Consider the following 15400-nt stretch of genomic DNA (forward strand, 5'->3'; position numbering starts at 1 on the left):
AAGTATCACGGCGATCCATCCCACGTGTTAGATTTCAGCACTATCCAGTTGGACAAGGACTTGTCTTATGAGGAGGAGCCGGTAGCTATTCTAGATCGGCAGGTTCGTCAGTTGAGATCGAAGAGTTTTCCTTCTGTTCGTGTTCAGTGGAGAGGTCAGCCTGCTGAGGCATCGACCTGGGGGTCCGAGTCCAATATGCAGAGCCGTTATCCCCATCTTTTCCCCGACTCAGGTACTTCCTTCTTCTGTCCGTTCGAGGATGAACGGTTGTTTTAGAGGTGGAGAATGTGGGTCATCACTTGTTTTTAAATTAAATTCTGAGTTTCGAGGCCTTAAAAACCTCTTTTAGTATCACCTCGATTTGCGTGCGCAGTCCGGGTGCATAGCCGGAAAGCCCATATGTGAAGATCTGTGAAAAAGGATAAATTTTGGCTATAGAATAAATTAATTTGACTTCGGTCAATATTTTGGGTAAACGGACCCAGACCCGTGATTTGACGGTCCCGGAAGGTCCGTAGGAAAATATGGGACTTGGGCATATGCCAGGAATCGAATTCCGAGGTCCCAAGCCCGAGAAATGAATTTTTGAAAGAAATTGTTTTCTGAAAATTATAAAGGTTTTTGAAAGTGAGATGTTATGTGAAACCTGAGGTATCGGGCCCGTATTATGGTTCCGGAGCCCGGTACAGGTTCAATATGATGTATATGTGTTGTCGGTAAAGTTTTGTAAGAAACGGAATCCATTTGACGTGATTCGGACCTTAAATGCAAAATTTGATGTTTAAAAAGTTTTGAGAAATTTCATTGATCTTGAGGTTTAATTCGATGTTCATGATGTTATTTTGGTGATTTGATTGCACGAATAAGTCCGCGGGATATTTTTGAGGTTGTATGTATATTTAGTTTGGAGCCCCGAGGGCTCGGATGAGTTTTGGATAGGCCACGGAGTTAAAATTTTAACTTAGAAAATGCTGGTATGTTTCAGACCTGCAGGCTTCGTTCTCGCAAATGCGAGCCATGTATCGCAAATGCGAGAGGTGGCCTGGGCAGCTTTCTTCGCAAATGCGAAGTTCCAATCGCAAATACGACGCCTGCCTTGAATCCCCTATAGTCGCAAATGCGACTTCGCAAATGCGATCCCTCCTTCGCAATTCCCATAATAGCAGAGGTCGGGGTTCGCAATTGCGAACCCCTGTTCGCAATTCCCACATCTGAGACCTGCAACTTCTATACTTAGACGAATTTTAACCCGTTTTCACATCTTTTCAAAACACAAACTCCCTAGGGCGATTTTTCAAGAACAACTCTTCCTTCAAATCAATGGTAAGTCGTTTTTAACTAGTTTCCTTCAATCATTAACATCTTTTAACATGATTTCAACTTAAAATCAATGATTTTCATGGGGGAAATTGGGTGTTTTGGGTAGAACCTAAGTTTTTCAAAAATTGGAGATTTGGACCTTGATTTGAGGTTCGATTTTAAAATAAATTATATATTTGAGTTCGTGGGGGAATGGGTAATAGGATTTTGGTTCGAACCTTGGGTTTCGACCATGTGGGCCCGGGGGCGATTTTTGACTTTTTGGGCAAAACTTTAGAAAACGCATCTTCATGCATTAGAGTTGATTCATTTAGCGTTTATTGATGTAATTAAGTAACTTGTGACTAGATATAAGCGAATTGGTGGTGGAATCAAGGGGTAAAGCTATAATTGAAACGTGAATTGTGTTCGTGGCATCGAGGTAAGTGTTTGGTCTAACCTTAGCTTGAGGGATTAGGAGTCGAGTCCTATTTGCTATATGGTAATTGTGGAGTACAACGCATAGGCATGGTGACGAGTATCTATACATTGGTGTCTAGCATGCCCGTGAGTCTCTTAATGTGATTTTTATGACTTCGTCGTATTATTCATATCTTGGTGATGATTTTTATTTGTTGAGCAAGGTTCGTGGAAGAAATTGTGATGTTTGATTATTGAGGAGCATTGGCTCAAGTTGTATAACGAATTGTGAAAGTATGAGCGGTAATTGAAACCTTTTGGAGCATTGGCTCGAGTTGTGAAGTGAATTGTGAAACAAAGGTGAAAGAAGAGAAAAGAATCATTATATTGACTCCCTTGCCGGGATGTTGTTGTTGTTGTTTTGAGGTTGTCCCTTACCGGGACTTGTTGTTGAATTATTGTTCCCTTGCCGGGACTTGTTGTTGAATTATTGTTCCCTTGCCGGGATTCTTATTGCAAAATTTCATTCATTTCCTTGCCCTATTGTTTGTGATTGTTGTTTGGCTGAGGAAGAGAGTTAAAGCACGAAGGGTGATGCCATGCATTGTTTTTGCGAGGAAGAGTGTAAAGCACGAAGGGTGATGCCGTGCCGCATGATGTACAGTTCCGTGCCTTTATATGAGTGATTATGTGAGGTAAAAGCACGAAGGGTGATGCCGTGCCAATTATACTGATTTTCATGGTGAGGACGAGAGTAAAAGCACGAAGGGTGATGCCGTGCACTTGTCCTTGATTTTCCTGATTCTACTGGTAATTGAGTTATGGTGTTCTTTACGCTTACTTACTGATTTCCTGTTGTTACTTGATTTATTTGTGACGTTATTTGTGTTGCCGGGATTTTATTGTGATATTACTGTGATTTCATTTATTCCCTTGCCCTTATTGTTTGTGATTGTTGCTTGGGTGAGGAAGAGTGTAAAACATGAAGGGTGATGCCGTGCATTGTTTTGGTGAGAGAGTGTTAAAGCACGAAGGGTGATGTCGTGCACTGTTTTGGTGAGAGAGTGTTAAAGCACGAAGGGTGATGCCGTGCACTTGTCTTGATTTCCTTATTTTTATTGATAATTGAGTTATGGTTTCTCTACACTTAATTGTTGGATTTCTGTTAATACTTGTTGTACCCCGCAGCATGATCCCCCTTCCTATCTTCAATTGAACTGTGGTGATCTTTATATTTAATCGTTGTTCTTCTGTTATTATTCAATGTCCCCGCAGCATGTTTCCCCCTCCCATCCTTAGCTGTACATTTCTGCTTGTATTGTTTCATTGTATATGATTTAACTGCACATGTTTATTTTGGTAGTCTGGTCCTAGCCTCGTCACTACTTCGCCGAGGTCAGGCTAGGCACTTACCAGCACATGGGGTCGGTTGTGCTGATACTACACTGTGCACTCTTTTGTGCAGATTCCAGTGTTGTAGATTTCGTACCGCAGTGAGGTTCTTCTGGTCCATCAGGCGACCCGAGGTAGTCCTGCAGGCGTCCGCAGGCCTTGGCGTCTCCTTCTAGCTATTATTCCTGTTTCTTTCTTGTATTCCCAGAGACAGTGTTGTATTATTTCTTTCAAACCTTTATTTGTAGTAATCTTAGACAGTCTGTGAAGTTGTGACACCAATCTTGGGTAGTTGTTTTATGGAATGGTATTAGCAGTATTATTTAACTTGAAATTAAGTCTTCCGCTTGTTAAATTTTGTTGATTATTAACTGTTGGTTTATACCTGTTAACAGATTTAAAAATTGAAATAAGGCAAATAATTCAGTTGATTGGCTTGCCTAGCTTTCACTAGTAGGCGCCATCACGACTCCTGAAGGTGGGAAATCCGGGTCGTGACATATATAAAGGGGACCCCAATCATTTTGTAAAAGCATCTCATATTATTTTCTACAATAAGAACATTCTGCTCTGCCTTTCTCGTTTAACGTGCTCAGCAATTATTCTTCAGCTTTATTGTCTTTACTTTATTATTCATACTTCATTGTTCTTAGATGACCTCGAGGCCCCTATTGCTTCAACAACACTGATTTGGTTCTTTCATTTTTTCTTACTTAAGATTACTATTACTTGTATAATCACTAGTATTAGAATATATCATGTATCTTTAAAACCACAAATTATCTTTAATTGTTACTTACATTTTCGACGTAAACAAGTCCAAAATATGAACGTGATTTAAATTGTCAAACTAAAGATTTGGTTCCAAATTCCGTATTTCCTTCACCAAGATGCCAAACCAGAAAAGTCAAGCCCCTTAGATATCAGGCTCGTGCATTATCCCGAGCCTTGAGTTCTTTGGATTAGACATTGTAGATAAGGGTCACTATTGATTTAGTAGCTGTCAAATGTCAATTGGGCGGTTCACAAATTATTCCTTGAATGAAACTTATCCCATAAAAAATATATCTATAAGGCACCTGCTTTACACAAGGATTGAATGGGCTAATCCTACAATGTCAATGTTGAATCTCCATCCTTTTCAAATCTCCTATACCTTCCAATAAGATTGTTTTTCCAAACGACAAAACAGTTGACCATAGTTCCTATCTATTTACTCGACGAGCTCTTATTCCCTTTCTTGTGGTGGGAGGGGATAGGGGAAAAAACTCGAAGATTGTCATAGTTTTAATAGTCGAATCTAAATTCACTAAATTTGAAAAAATAATTTCTGATTTGATTTAGATATGGAACATGATTCGAACTCTACATAGCCTAGCTCAAGAATTGATGAAAAAGTAAGCACCACAGAAAAAAACAAAATGTCACTAAAAGACAAGGATCAATGTAAAATCATTCCCCACTGACAATTTACGTTCAATATGAGATTCGATAGAAGCACTCTGTGCCATCTGCCAAAGGCACAGCCCGAAGAGATCCATTGGCATCTTCCTACATTCAAAAACATTTTCAAACTAAGTATCTCACTAAACCATGACATCACCTAATCATGGTAAATCAAAATTTTACCTAATTTTATCACCCAACCATGGTAGTAATTCACATAATTTGGTGCAAACAAGTATGAGTAAACATTTCTTTTGCTGATGGCATGAAATTGCAATTAGCAATCCGTAGCCATTTGAAATTTCGACAGGCTTCCCTTCAACATCCAAACGCCCACCAATCAAATTCCTAACCCATAAAAATCACTCTTTAACATCCTTTTACAGGAAAGGAATTAACCTCAATAGAACGCAATGAATAGTTGAATACAGATGATACACATATTCACTAATTAGAGATTATAAAATAGTTAGACTGTTTGACAAAAACATCTTTTGATAACAACATAGTGCAGAAATACAAGTACGAAAGATGTGGTTGGATACAATAATGGTAATGGTTGGAACAGAAAACATGCTAAAAGAGGCAACTGATGAACAAAATTATCCAGGCACAATCTGCCCCTTATCAACCACCTATCACATTCAAAACATGATTTGCCGTCTCACGCCACCAACTCCATCCATTCGGTTTGCTGTCTTCTTTCTTTTTCTTTTTTCCCCCAAGAGAAAACAAATGAACACGATGAAAGAAACGGAACACTATTGTCCTATGGAAATGAATTTACATGAAAAAGAACTAAGTTGGTTTCCGCATGTTACGTCCTGCACGGATTACTTCATCAACAAGTAGCAGCTGAGATGCTATAACAGGGCTGCGAAACAAAAATAGATTATGGGTCAGATGCTATTCCGCAAAAATTCACCTGTAGTCGGGTTGGGAATTTAAGGGAAAAAGAAAAGAAATGGAGAGCAAGGAACAAGAAATATCGCTCCAATGCTTACTGAAAAGATGATTTCGCGCAGAGCTGACTGGTATTGATACATGAATTAATACATGCCCATACAGAAGAAAATATATGTAATGAATAATTTCCACATACCCAGAATTCACAATCTGACGCTTAACAGAATAATTGTCAAATATCCCTTCCATTTGGGGATCTATAGGTTCTCCAGTGTGCTGATTTAGTCCCACAATATTTCCTTTGTCATGCTCTCCCTGCAAAAAGATGAGATGTCAGGGTGATAATTGATACAATAGTTGCATTCATGAACACGAGCAAGAGAAGTATTCGATTACCGTTAGCGCTATAATCACATCTTGAGTATCAAGGCCAGAGTTCTCAGCAAGTGTTTTTGGTATCACAAGGAGGGCATTCGCAAATGCTTCCACTCCAAGTTGGGCACGCTTAGCAGATATTTTGCCATAGACCAAAGAAAATCAGAAAATATATACAACACTCGAAACATCTTGCATAGGGAGGTAAATATTAAGACAATAATAAATCTATTCACATACCCCTTTAACAGTTTTCTTCACTTCATTGATCAGGTATTGTCGAGCTGCAACTTCAAAGGCACCAGCACCCTTAAAGTAATCATACAAGAACATAACTCAGGAGCAGAAGATGCATTACTTCATTCTCATAATATGCAGAGAACAACGCGTTCACTACTTCAAAGTTCAAACAAGTGAATCCTCGAATTTCATAAGCAAATAGTCAAATACAGGCACATGGACGAGAATTCATACAGCAAGTTGCTAACTAGAGATAGAGCGCTCTGGTTATGAAGTCTAATAATGCTTCCTTTTCATACTGCTGTAAAAATAAAAAAGAAAGATAAAAAATGACAATTCCATTAAAGCCTTAGTCGAGAAGAAAGATTAGCACCAATACCCCAGAGCAACATGTTTATAAACAAATGTAAAGCATCATACTTCCATACACATAAAATTGGGTCCAAAGATAGATAGGCAGTGCAAAATAATGCACAAACAAGGAAAAAGCCATCAAGTGAAGGCACCTCTACATGGAATTCACACAAATATCCATGTTTAAAAACAAATGTAAAGCATCATACTCCCATACACAAAATTGGGTCCAAAGATAGATAGGCAGTGCAAAATAATGCACAAACAAGGAAAAAGTCATCAAGTGAAGGCACTTCTACATGGAATTCACACAAATATCCATCTCTTCAATGGAATACCATACCAGTACAACTGCTTCATCTTCAATGGTATTTTTGACTGCTCTCAGTCCATCACGAACAGCATCCTTAATTTGTGCTATTGTATGGTCATTTGGCCCTGTATAGGAAACAGCAGCATTTAACAAGACCGAGTTCTCAAACAGTGAAATTACAAGCACCACCATCGCAAAATAATAGCGTCCACAAGAAAAAAACATTCAATGACAACTACACAATTCAGAATACCTTTTATAAGAATAGTGCAGGAATGAGGATTTTTGACATTTTCAACAAATGTGTACTTCTCTTCGCCAAGAACATGCTCATAGACCAGCCCAGCCCAGCCAAGGCACTCAGGAGTAAGGTCATCAACAGAGTTAACTGCATCACCACCACATGCCAAAACCAAGCGCTCCATATTTCTCCTCTTTGCTCTTCGAAGAGCAATTATCTAAAACATCAAAATTGGGATGATAGTCCATATGTTGGAAAGTAAAAATAAGATTCTTAAATGTCACCATCATTCAAATGAAACATTTATGTCATAAATAATCTAGTTTGGCATCTTAAATTGCTATAAGGAGCTTTAGAAAAAACAAACCCAATAGAGAATGGATGTTTCTTGTTGAGAAATGTGGCAATGCAATAGCGTTTCAAATGATCCTTCATCATTAAGGATAAAAAAGAATTGCACACACGAAAATGGGGAAGAAAGGCTAAAAGGGACGCAATTGCATTCAAGCATACAATGGCGAAACTTGGTCCACTTATGACATAGAACCTTCTGATTAACTGTCAACTATGAGAATACAATAACCTAATATTTCTATCTAATACAACCCTTGCATATAAGTGGGATGGAGAAGGCATCGGTGCATGTTCTCGTGGAAAAAAGGGAAGACCGTCTAATTTTTATATGCAGTTCCACAAAAATTCCTTATTCTCTTAATTAAAAAAAGGATTAAAAGACAAAGGGTACAAGTCCCCATCATAACTGCTCCCTTGTTAATTTAGAAATTCATGATAGGTCCATAAGTTTCATAAATTTCTTCAATGAACATTTTACATTAACGTATTTTGGAAGCTGAGCTCATTTGTTGTATATATGATAACCTTTCTTTCGCTCTCTGATTTTTCTATTTCTTTTTTTCCCATGAAGGAGTATCAAAGAACTAGGTTCCACACATAGGATCTGGGAGTAGTTTATTATCTTTTCAGGAAATAGCCAAGTAGGGTAGGAGTTAGTTGATAGAGATCAGTTACCCAAAAGTACTAGCATGGCAACAGAAGGAACCAACATGTTCCTAGGAAGAGCAGACATGCAAAACTAATTTGAAGAAGACACATGCATTCGACAACTAAATGAATCAAGTTGAGAATTTACTAAAAACTGAATAAACTAGAGTGAGGACAACTTACTCCTGCCCGAGCAAGAATGTCAAGAGATGGAGGATCAATTCCTTTCTGATTGATAACAACAAAGTTGTTTTCATTTCCTGAACAAACCTGCATGCAACCAGGAATAAAGTCCGAAATAAATATTTCATTACATTGACACACAAATACCAAATACTCCTAGCTAAACTGCAGACCTTGTTTTTAAGATCAATTATCTTTTGCACTCTCTCATCAACTGAGCGCCTTTCAGCAGCAACCATTGCCTCTCTCTGCTCTGCATTCGAGTAGAAAAACCCTGCATTTACTTCACTGAGAAAGAGAAGTGCATCAACTATGTGAACTCAATAAATCCAAGTAAATATATGTAATATGAAGCCGCAGTGAATAATCACCTCTTCTCATATTCCAAGGATACATTACAAGTCAGAATGTAACAGTTCTCAGCTCGTCTTTTCATGTCTGGATGTCGTGAACCATGGTCGAGCACAAGACCCTCAACCTGATAGCAGCAAGAAAAAATGAGTACTGCAACAAGTTAAATCTGTGCTCACAAAATTCTTCAATTTCCGGTTCAAATTTTCATAGACAATGAAAGGGTGTCCGGTTGACGCTTTTCTAAAGAAACATGTCTAGTTTTGTGGTTTTTTAAAGGTTGACCACTTGGTGTAACACCAATTTTATGTTTTCCAAGTTTCCTCATAGTTTGCTTGTTTCTCTGTTAGTTTCCTTCAATTCCCCTTTATTTGCGTTGAAGACGTCGAGAATTAATGATATTGTTTTTAAAGCGTACAAGATTTAAATTAGAAAATGGTTAATGAAGCAAAGAGTGAATTGGACTGCGCATCTTTTGGCTTTTCATGAATCATCGTAATCCCCGATAACTTTTGTTTTTTTGAACATGAATGACACAAACTGGTGGGATTTGTTTTTTGAGAAAGGAAGGACATATTCATGGACAAGACAAGTTTTCTGGAAGTTAGGGCAGTAGAGAAAGGTACATGAAATGACAATGTAAAATATTTTGAGAGAAGAAAAAAATATTCACCAACCAAAACAACCTTAATTTCGTGTTCTGCAACTGCATCCTAGATAGACAAACTAAGAGACAACCCATAGTACATCCACATCTAGCCAATACGGGACATGAATCCCCTATACTTGTTGGTTTGCGTGCCATACATACGCATATAACAATTCTTCCTCTCATCTTACCCACATAGTAAAGAATTTCCAAAAACATACTAAAGAACTTTCACGACCCACGAGCAACCAAGATTCTTATAATATTTAATATGAGTTTTAGTAAATAATTAAGCAGAGAACACTCTCTAAACATATGCGCATCTTTCACTTCTCAGACTATCCTCAGTAATGAGACGAAAAATTGTTTAGCACCAGCACCATTACCTTTTATCATATCCTAAAAATAATCTTAATATCAGAGTCTTATTAACTCTAAAAGAATCAATGTTTTAATTGAAAAGTTTCCTGTAGACACTAGACAGTATTACTTGTAATTACTTTAGAAACTTGAAAGATAAAATTCAGCAAAATCTCAAGTTAGTTCATGTGATATTGAGAGAAGTTTAGCTTTGCTCTTTTACAATTTAACTTGAAATACATAAACTCCGTCTCCATCCTACAAGTTGATGAATCAGAATCAGATGTCTGTTATACTACTTGGTTATGGTATCAATACTTGACAATGCTGTCAATTATCAGAATGCATATTGTCATATGGTGCATTCTGCACATAAGAGGAACTCATATAACCAGAGTAGAAGTTTAGATACATTAGACAAGAACTACAAAACATGTTGCAAGTAAAACTGGAAATTATCATTATTAAGATATGAATAACGATGACAATTAAACATGCCTTTAAATTATGGGTCAAAGTATAAGAAGAAAATCATGGCAGGCTGGCTGTAATGTAACCCACCATTTATGAGCAAATGAGGGGAACAACCATCAAAGAAGAGGGGGTCAAAGCCTCTAGTTGATGAAGTAACACTCTTCAGTTACAGAGAGAGAGAGAGAGAGAGAGGGAGAGAGAGAGGGAGAGAGAGGAAATTTACAGTGTAGTCATTTCTTGAAGTTACATGTCTGAGGAATTGATATGCTTTAAACTCTTTTTATCAGTATCATAGATGATCCAAAATCTAATGCAAACAATGTAACACATGGGTAACTTTGCGGAAATGACAACCAACATGCAGAAGTTATAAGTGGCATTTCACATACCAAACGGGTGTCTACATCAAACTTATGGCGCATGTGCATTATCTCAACCATGAAAAGATCAATAGCTTCTTCAGGCTTGCGTATGCAGAGCACCTGTTGCACAATTTGCAGGAATTGTAATAAAATGACAGGAGAGAAAAAAAAAACCGCAAATATAACAAAAGAAAGCTAGCTTGGAAAAGAGAGACAGATAACAACTAATGTAGTGTATCACGACTCATTAAGGAAAAACATATTTCAGCAACGCTGCTATCTAAATGCTAGAAGCAAGGACGAGCACTTACAGCGTTCGCAACAATGTCTGTCAGTTGATCAGCCAACCCTTCATACAACTGTGCAAAACCATATATTGGTATAAGCACTGACGGTAAAGGAAGGGCATTTAAGCAGAACGATCATAATTTACATCACATTTAAGGTGCAGAAGAAACCTTTGTTCTCAATGTTGTTCTTGCTACCATCTTCAATATCTCTTTATCTGGCTCGTCACCCATCACTACAGGAGTCTTAAATTTTTCAAGAAATTGTAGTGTTGCTCTTTTTGCAATTTCAAAGCCATCAACTAGCACACGAGGATGCATTCCTGCAAGAATGTTTCAAGCACTTAAAACCTAAAGTAACTAAAGGATATGTTTTATTTATTTTTATTGTTAAACTAAAGGATATATTTGTCGAGGAGACTTCAACAGTCATCTTTGGCAGGGAGTGCAACCAAAAAATGAACTGAATACGACAATTCAACAGATCACCCAAATATTAAATTTGTTCAGAACATGTGCTATGATCAGACAAGCAAAAAGTAATCATGAAATAGTTAGCTGCAACCTGTGTTGCTCGGACTATTTAAAAATGCCGGCACGTGCGTGTCAGATCCTTCAGAACTACACAAACTTTTCAGTAAACGTATCTCCAAAATTAATTTTCTGAATCTTTCCAGATATTCCATTTTAGGCCGGGTTTCATATTACATCAGAAGAAAAGGCAACGAAGTTGCTGGGAATAGAAATTATATTGCAAACCTTCATCTATGCAGCGCTCAGATTGTTTCATGAGCTCCCCAATGAAAAGCACTGTAGATGTAGTACCATCACCACTTGTATCATCTTGAGCAACAGCAGTCCTAGCAATCATTATTGCAGTTGGGTTCTGTATTTGCTGCAATTTTATTAAGCAGAAGGGTATTAATACCAACAAAAAACACTTATCTTTTAGCTGTTCACAATTCACATCCTCAAATTGATATTCTTAGTTTAGCTGCATAAATGAACAACAAAGGAAGCCCCACATTACCAAGACCAGTTCAACACTAATCTATTACAAGACCCAGTTCAAACTTCCTTAATTGGTATGTCAGATGAATCACAAAGGAAGATGCTCTAGTTAAACAAGACCATGTTAAAAGATGTGCTCCAACCAAACCAAAAAGATGGTTTTTAACCACAAGCATTAGCATCTCAAATCTTTGGTGTGAATTCAGACATCAATTTCTTAACTTTTCTGAATTAAATTAAACATTTTTAGTTGGTACTTATAAAGAACTATCAATCACAATCTTTATAACTGTATATTCTTGTTATTGGTGTCACAATATTCTCGATATTCGAAAATGTTTAGGAAAATAATTGAAGTTGACTCCATAAAGAATAATAGTGCCTTGGTGACAGAGGGAGTAGTATTCTACTGGGTCGACCACTTCCGTTGACAGACTCATTTCTACATCTCGACTTCCATCGACACCATTATCAAATAAATTTCAAGACACTTAAAAAGTGCAACATTGAGTGAAAATATGACACAGCAAGCAGGACCAGCCCGTTTCGTTACTTTGAAATGCATAAATCAAAAACAAAAATCTCAAAGCAGCTGAAAATAACAAAGTATTAACAAGTAGAACTCACCATTTCTTTCAATAACGTATTTCCATCCTTAGTAAGTTTAATATCACCCGCACCACCAACAAGCCTAGCAATTGTAAGTAAAATAAATTATCTATAAAAATGAGCCAGAAAAAACGTAGAACTGAAAGCAAAATCGAAGAGCTCAAAAAAAAAAGGTGCGACTCACATTTTAATGGTGCCCTTAGGGCCGAGATTGGTCTTGAGAACATCTTGCAAACCCTTGGCAGCATTGATGTTCATGTGAAGCGCCGCCGACTTGTTGAGTACCTCAGCATTTGGATTCAATAGCTTAACAGACATCTTCTTCACTTACTGTAATAATTAGTGCTAAAGCAGATCGCAGAAGAATGAGAGAGAGAAAAAGGTGTATGGAAGAGTTGGTTCTGGAGGAGTGAGGACTGGGTTTTGAGGGCTCGCTTTCTGGAAGGGTTTTGTTCTTTGAAATCGAACCTGAATTTAACTCTGGACCGATGCGGTTTACAAGCTGAACGTGATTCGCATAGTCGCACTTGTAAAATGCGATTTGTAATTTACATATGTCCAATGCAGTTTACAATTCGTTCACGTAGTGCAATATCTGCGTCGCATATGGTTATTACAATAGATAACTCGCATTATTAAATGCGATCTGTAGTTATTTGACCAAAAATATAGATCTTGGTTCAACTATATGCAAAAATGGTTAATCTTGGTTAATAATAACGTCCCAAAGACATTCTCGGTATTATGACAAGTAGCACGTAGATCTATTCCGAAGGTTATCATGATGCACAATAATGACAATTCAAGAACCCAAAAAGAAGTAATGTAACATTAAATAGTGATGAATAACAATAAATGTCATTTATGTAAATAAATCCGAATGAGTCACCCGACAAAGGACTAAATCAATGGATGTTCTTTCTGACAATGATGAATGATGGATAAGCTGTTGAATATCCGAGTTATTCTCAGATCCAGTAGAAAAGTGTGGATAAGAATCTTAGTGAAAAGGTTATTTTTGTATGTTTGTAATAAGACCAGATTCTCTCTATAAAGTCAAAGTGGTCTTTATGAAAATGAATGTCCCCTTCTATCATTGTGTCTCTTTATATTTATAGGGAACATGCTCCTAGAAACCCCTGCAGTACAAGTGCAAAGAATATCCACTAGAATATTCTCATTAATGTCCTATCTTGAAACTAGCCGTTATAACTCTGTCAAGGGTATTCGACCTCGGCCTCGATCCTTGATGACTCCTCCACCTTAGTCCTAGCTGACTCTTCGACCGCGGTATTCATTGTTCCTTGAACCACTTCGACATGTGGGGGCCTGGGAATGTTTCGCCAATGCCATCGGACTTGCCATCATGTCTTAAGTATTCTAGAGATAGATTTTGACCCATACAGTTAGTCCCTCCGCTTATTGAGGTCGACTTCGCGAGCGGGTTCGATGAGCGGATCATGTTGTTAGTGGTCGAGCTAACCAAGCGAACTACACGGGCCATGGTTGTTGTGGCGAGCAGACGACATGGCCCTCTGTGAGCCACACATTTCAAATGCTTCGAATTTCCCGGGTGATTTGCTGGAGTTAAGTTGTCCGCGTATTAGGATGACGTCATGCTGTCATGCGTCATTATGACATATATTCCCGATGCATCATTTCATTTCGCGCGTGACCTTTGATTAGACCTGCCGCTTTGGTTCTGGAGCCAATCATGATCAACCGTTTTTGGTTTTGGTGCCATGATTTTTATAAGTAGAGATCCTTGAACCTGATTTTGGAGTTTACACTCTCTAACATTTCGAAACACCATACCTTTATCTTACTCTCTTCTTCTCCGAATTTCTTTTCTCTGTTTCATTGACTTATATAGTTCTTCATTCCTCCTTGCTCGTTAGTCTCCTCCACTATGTTGAATTATGTCAAACGTGTCTTCTAATATTGGTGAAGGGAGTCGTGTTACTCCCCTGGCGATGGTGATTCCCCCCATGGGGAGGGTGTTTCCTCCATTGTTGAAGATGAAGGTTTCCCGTTGGTGGTAGAGATAATCCACGCAAACCTGACTTCAGATCTGATTTCACCAAAGTACCAGAGGCTGCGCCTGGAGCTTTTCAATCAATGATGACAATAAAGGAGTTAGCGAAGCTCAAGGCCAAACTCGGCCTTCCCAATCACATCGAGTTGATCTCGGCCGAGGGGGACACAGTATAGGTTCACCGTCCTGGGTATTGCGCCCTCTACGCCTACCCTTTTCAAATCGGCTATTCTTTCCCCCTCCTTCCGCTGGTGGAGGACTTCTGTCGCCACTACGGCGTTTGTCATACTCACCCCGCACCATTCATTTATAAAATTATAAAGATGCTCACTAAGTTTGTCGAGTTGGCCGAGGTCTAACTGACGCTGCAGCACTTAATACATCTATTCGCCCCTAGCTTTTATCGGGGAACAATGTCGAACCTTCGCCATAGAGGGGCAAAACCTTGGTGGTGAAAATGGACGACAAGGCCAGCCGTCAATTTTGGTTTTAACTTCTTTTTTGTCAGCACCGAGGATGTTGTGGCCAACGTCAACAGCTTTCCTGAAGCTTGGAACTATACTCGTAAGTACCTGGTTTTTCCTTTGTGTTTGTTCGATCCCGAATTCTAACTTCTTGCCTTCTTCTTCTGCAGCCAAGAGCTCGCCTCCTCATTTGGTCGCTCACATCTCTGACTGGGTTGAGCGGCACCTCCCCCAGATCGTGGGAATCCGCGATTGGCCGAGTTTTTTCAAGAGATTCAAACTTGTTCTTCCTTCGATAGGTGATTTCTTTTCTTTGACTGTGGCCTCTTCCCATTGAGTGTAGACTAGTTTTGCTAACTTGGTCTTTTTCTCAGGCAAGGGATCTTCTCGGAGGAGCCGGGCACCGGTACCCTCTTTTCGAAGGAAGGCTGTTGTGCCTTCAGTTCCTATCCCGGTCGCGACTCCCGCGTCTTCCGTACATGTCTCTTCTTCGGCTGCCGCAGTTCGAGAGTCTGTTTCCGTTCCACCTGCTGCTTCGACCCCTCAACTTTTTCATTAGTTGATGAGGATGACATCTCTCCTGACGATGGTGGTTCAGTGCCTTGTAAGACGAGAGTCGTGGATACG

The 15400-nt window shown here is 38.7% G+C and overlaps 1 protein-coding gene across 1 annotated transcript; it reads right to left on the minus strand.

Annotated features, from left to right (window-relative positions):
* Positions 1–4971: 4971 nt before the first annotated feature.
* LOC109205326 (T-complex protein 1 subunit zeta 1) lies at positions 4972–12742 on the minus strand. Its single transcript, XM_019368033.1, has 15 exons — positions 12459–12742; positions 12293–12356; positions 11414–11549; positions 10826–10977; positions 10679–10726; positions 10395–10487; positions 8543–8649; positions 8345–8459; positions 8172–8258; positions 6999–7203; positions 6776–6870; positions 6079–6147; positions 5860–5967; positions 5660–5778; positions 4972–5431 (listed from the first exon to the last, which is right to left on the minus strand). The coding sequence occupies exons 1-15, from the start codon at positions 12590–12592 to the stop codon at positions 5356–5358; spliced, it is 1608 nt and encodes a 535-aa protein (XP_019223578.1). The 5' UTR covers positions 12593–12742; the 3' UTR covers positions 4972–5355.
* Positions 12743–15400: the final 2658 nt, after the last annotated feature.

This window comes from Nicotiana attenuata, unplaced genomic scaffold (genome assembly GCF_001879085.1).
Source record: "Nicotiana attenuata strain UT unplaced genomic scaffold, NIATTr2, whole genome shotgun sequence".
NCBI lineage: Eukaryota > Viridiplantae > Streptophyta > Magnoliopsida > Solanales > Solanaceae > Nicotiana > Nicotiana attenuata.

Coding starts and splice junctions, on each gene's coding strand:
- LOC109205326 (XM_019368033.1), bottom strand. CDS start 12,592: ATGTCTGTTAAGCTATTGAATCCAAATGCTGAGGTACTCAACAAGTCG. Junction 10,978..11,413: donor TGAGCGCTGCATAGATGAAG/GTTTGCAATATA, acceptor ACATTCTTGCAG/GAATGCATCCTCGTGTGCTA. Junction 5,432..5,659: donor CGTCAGATTGTGAATTCTGG/GTATGTGGAAAT, acceptor TTTGTTTCGCAG/CCCTGTTATAGCATCTCAGC.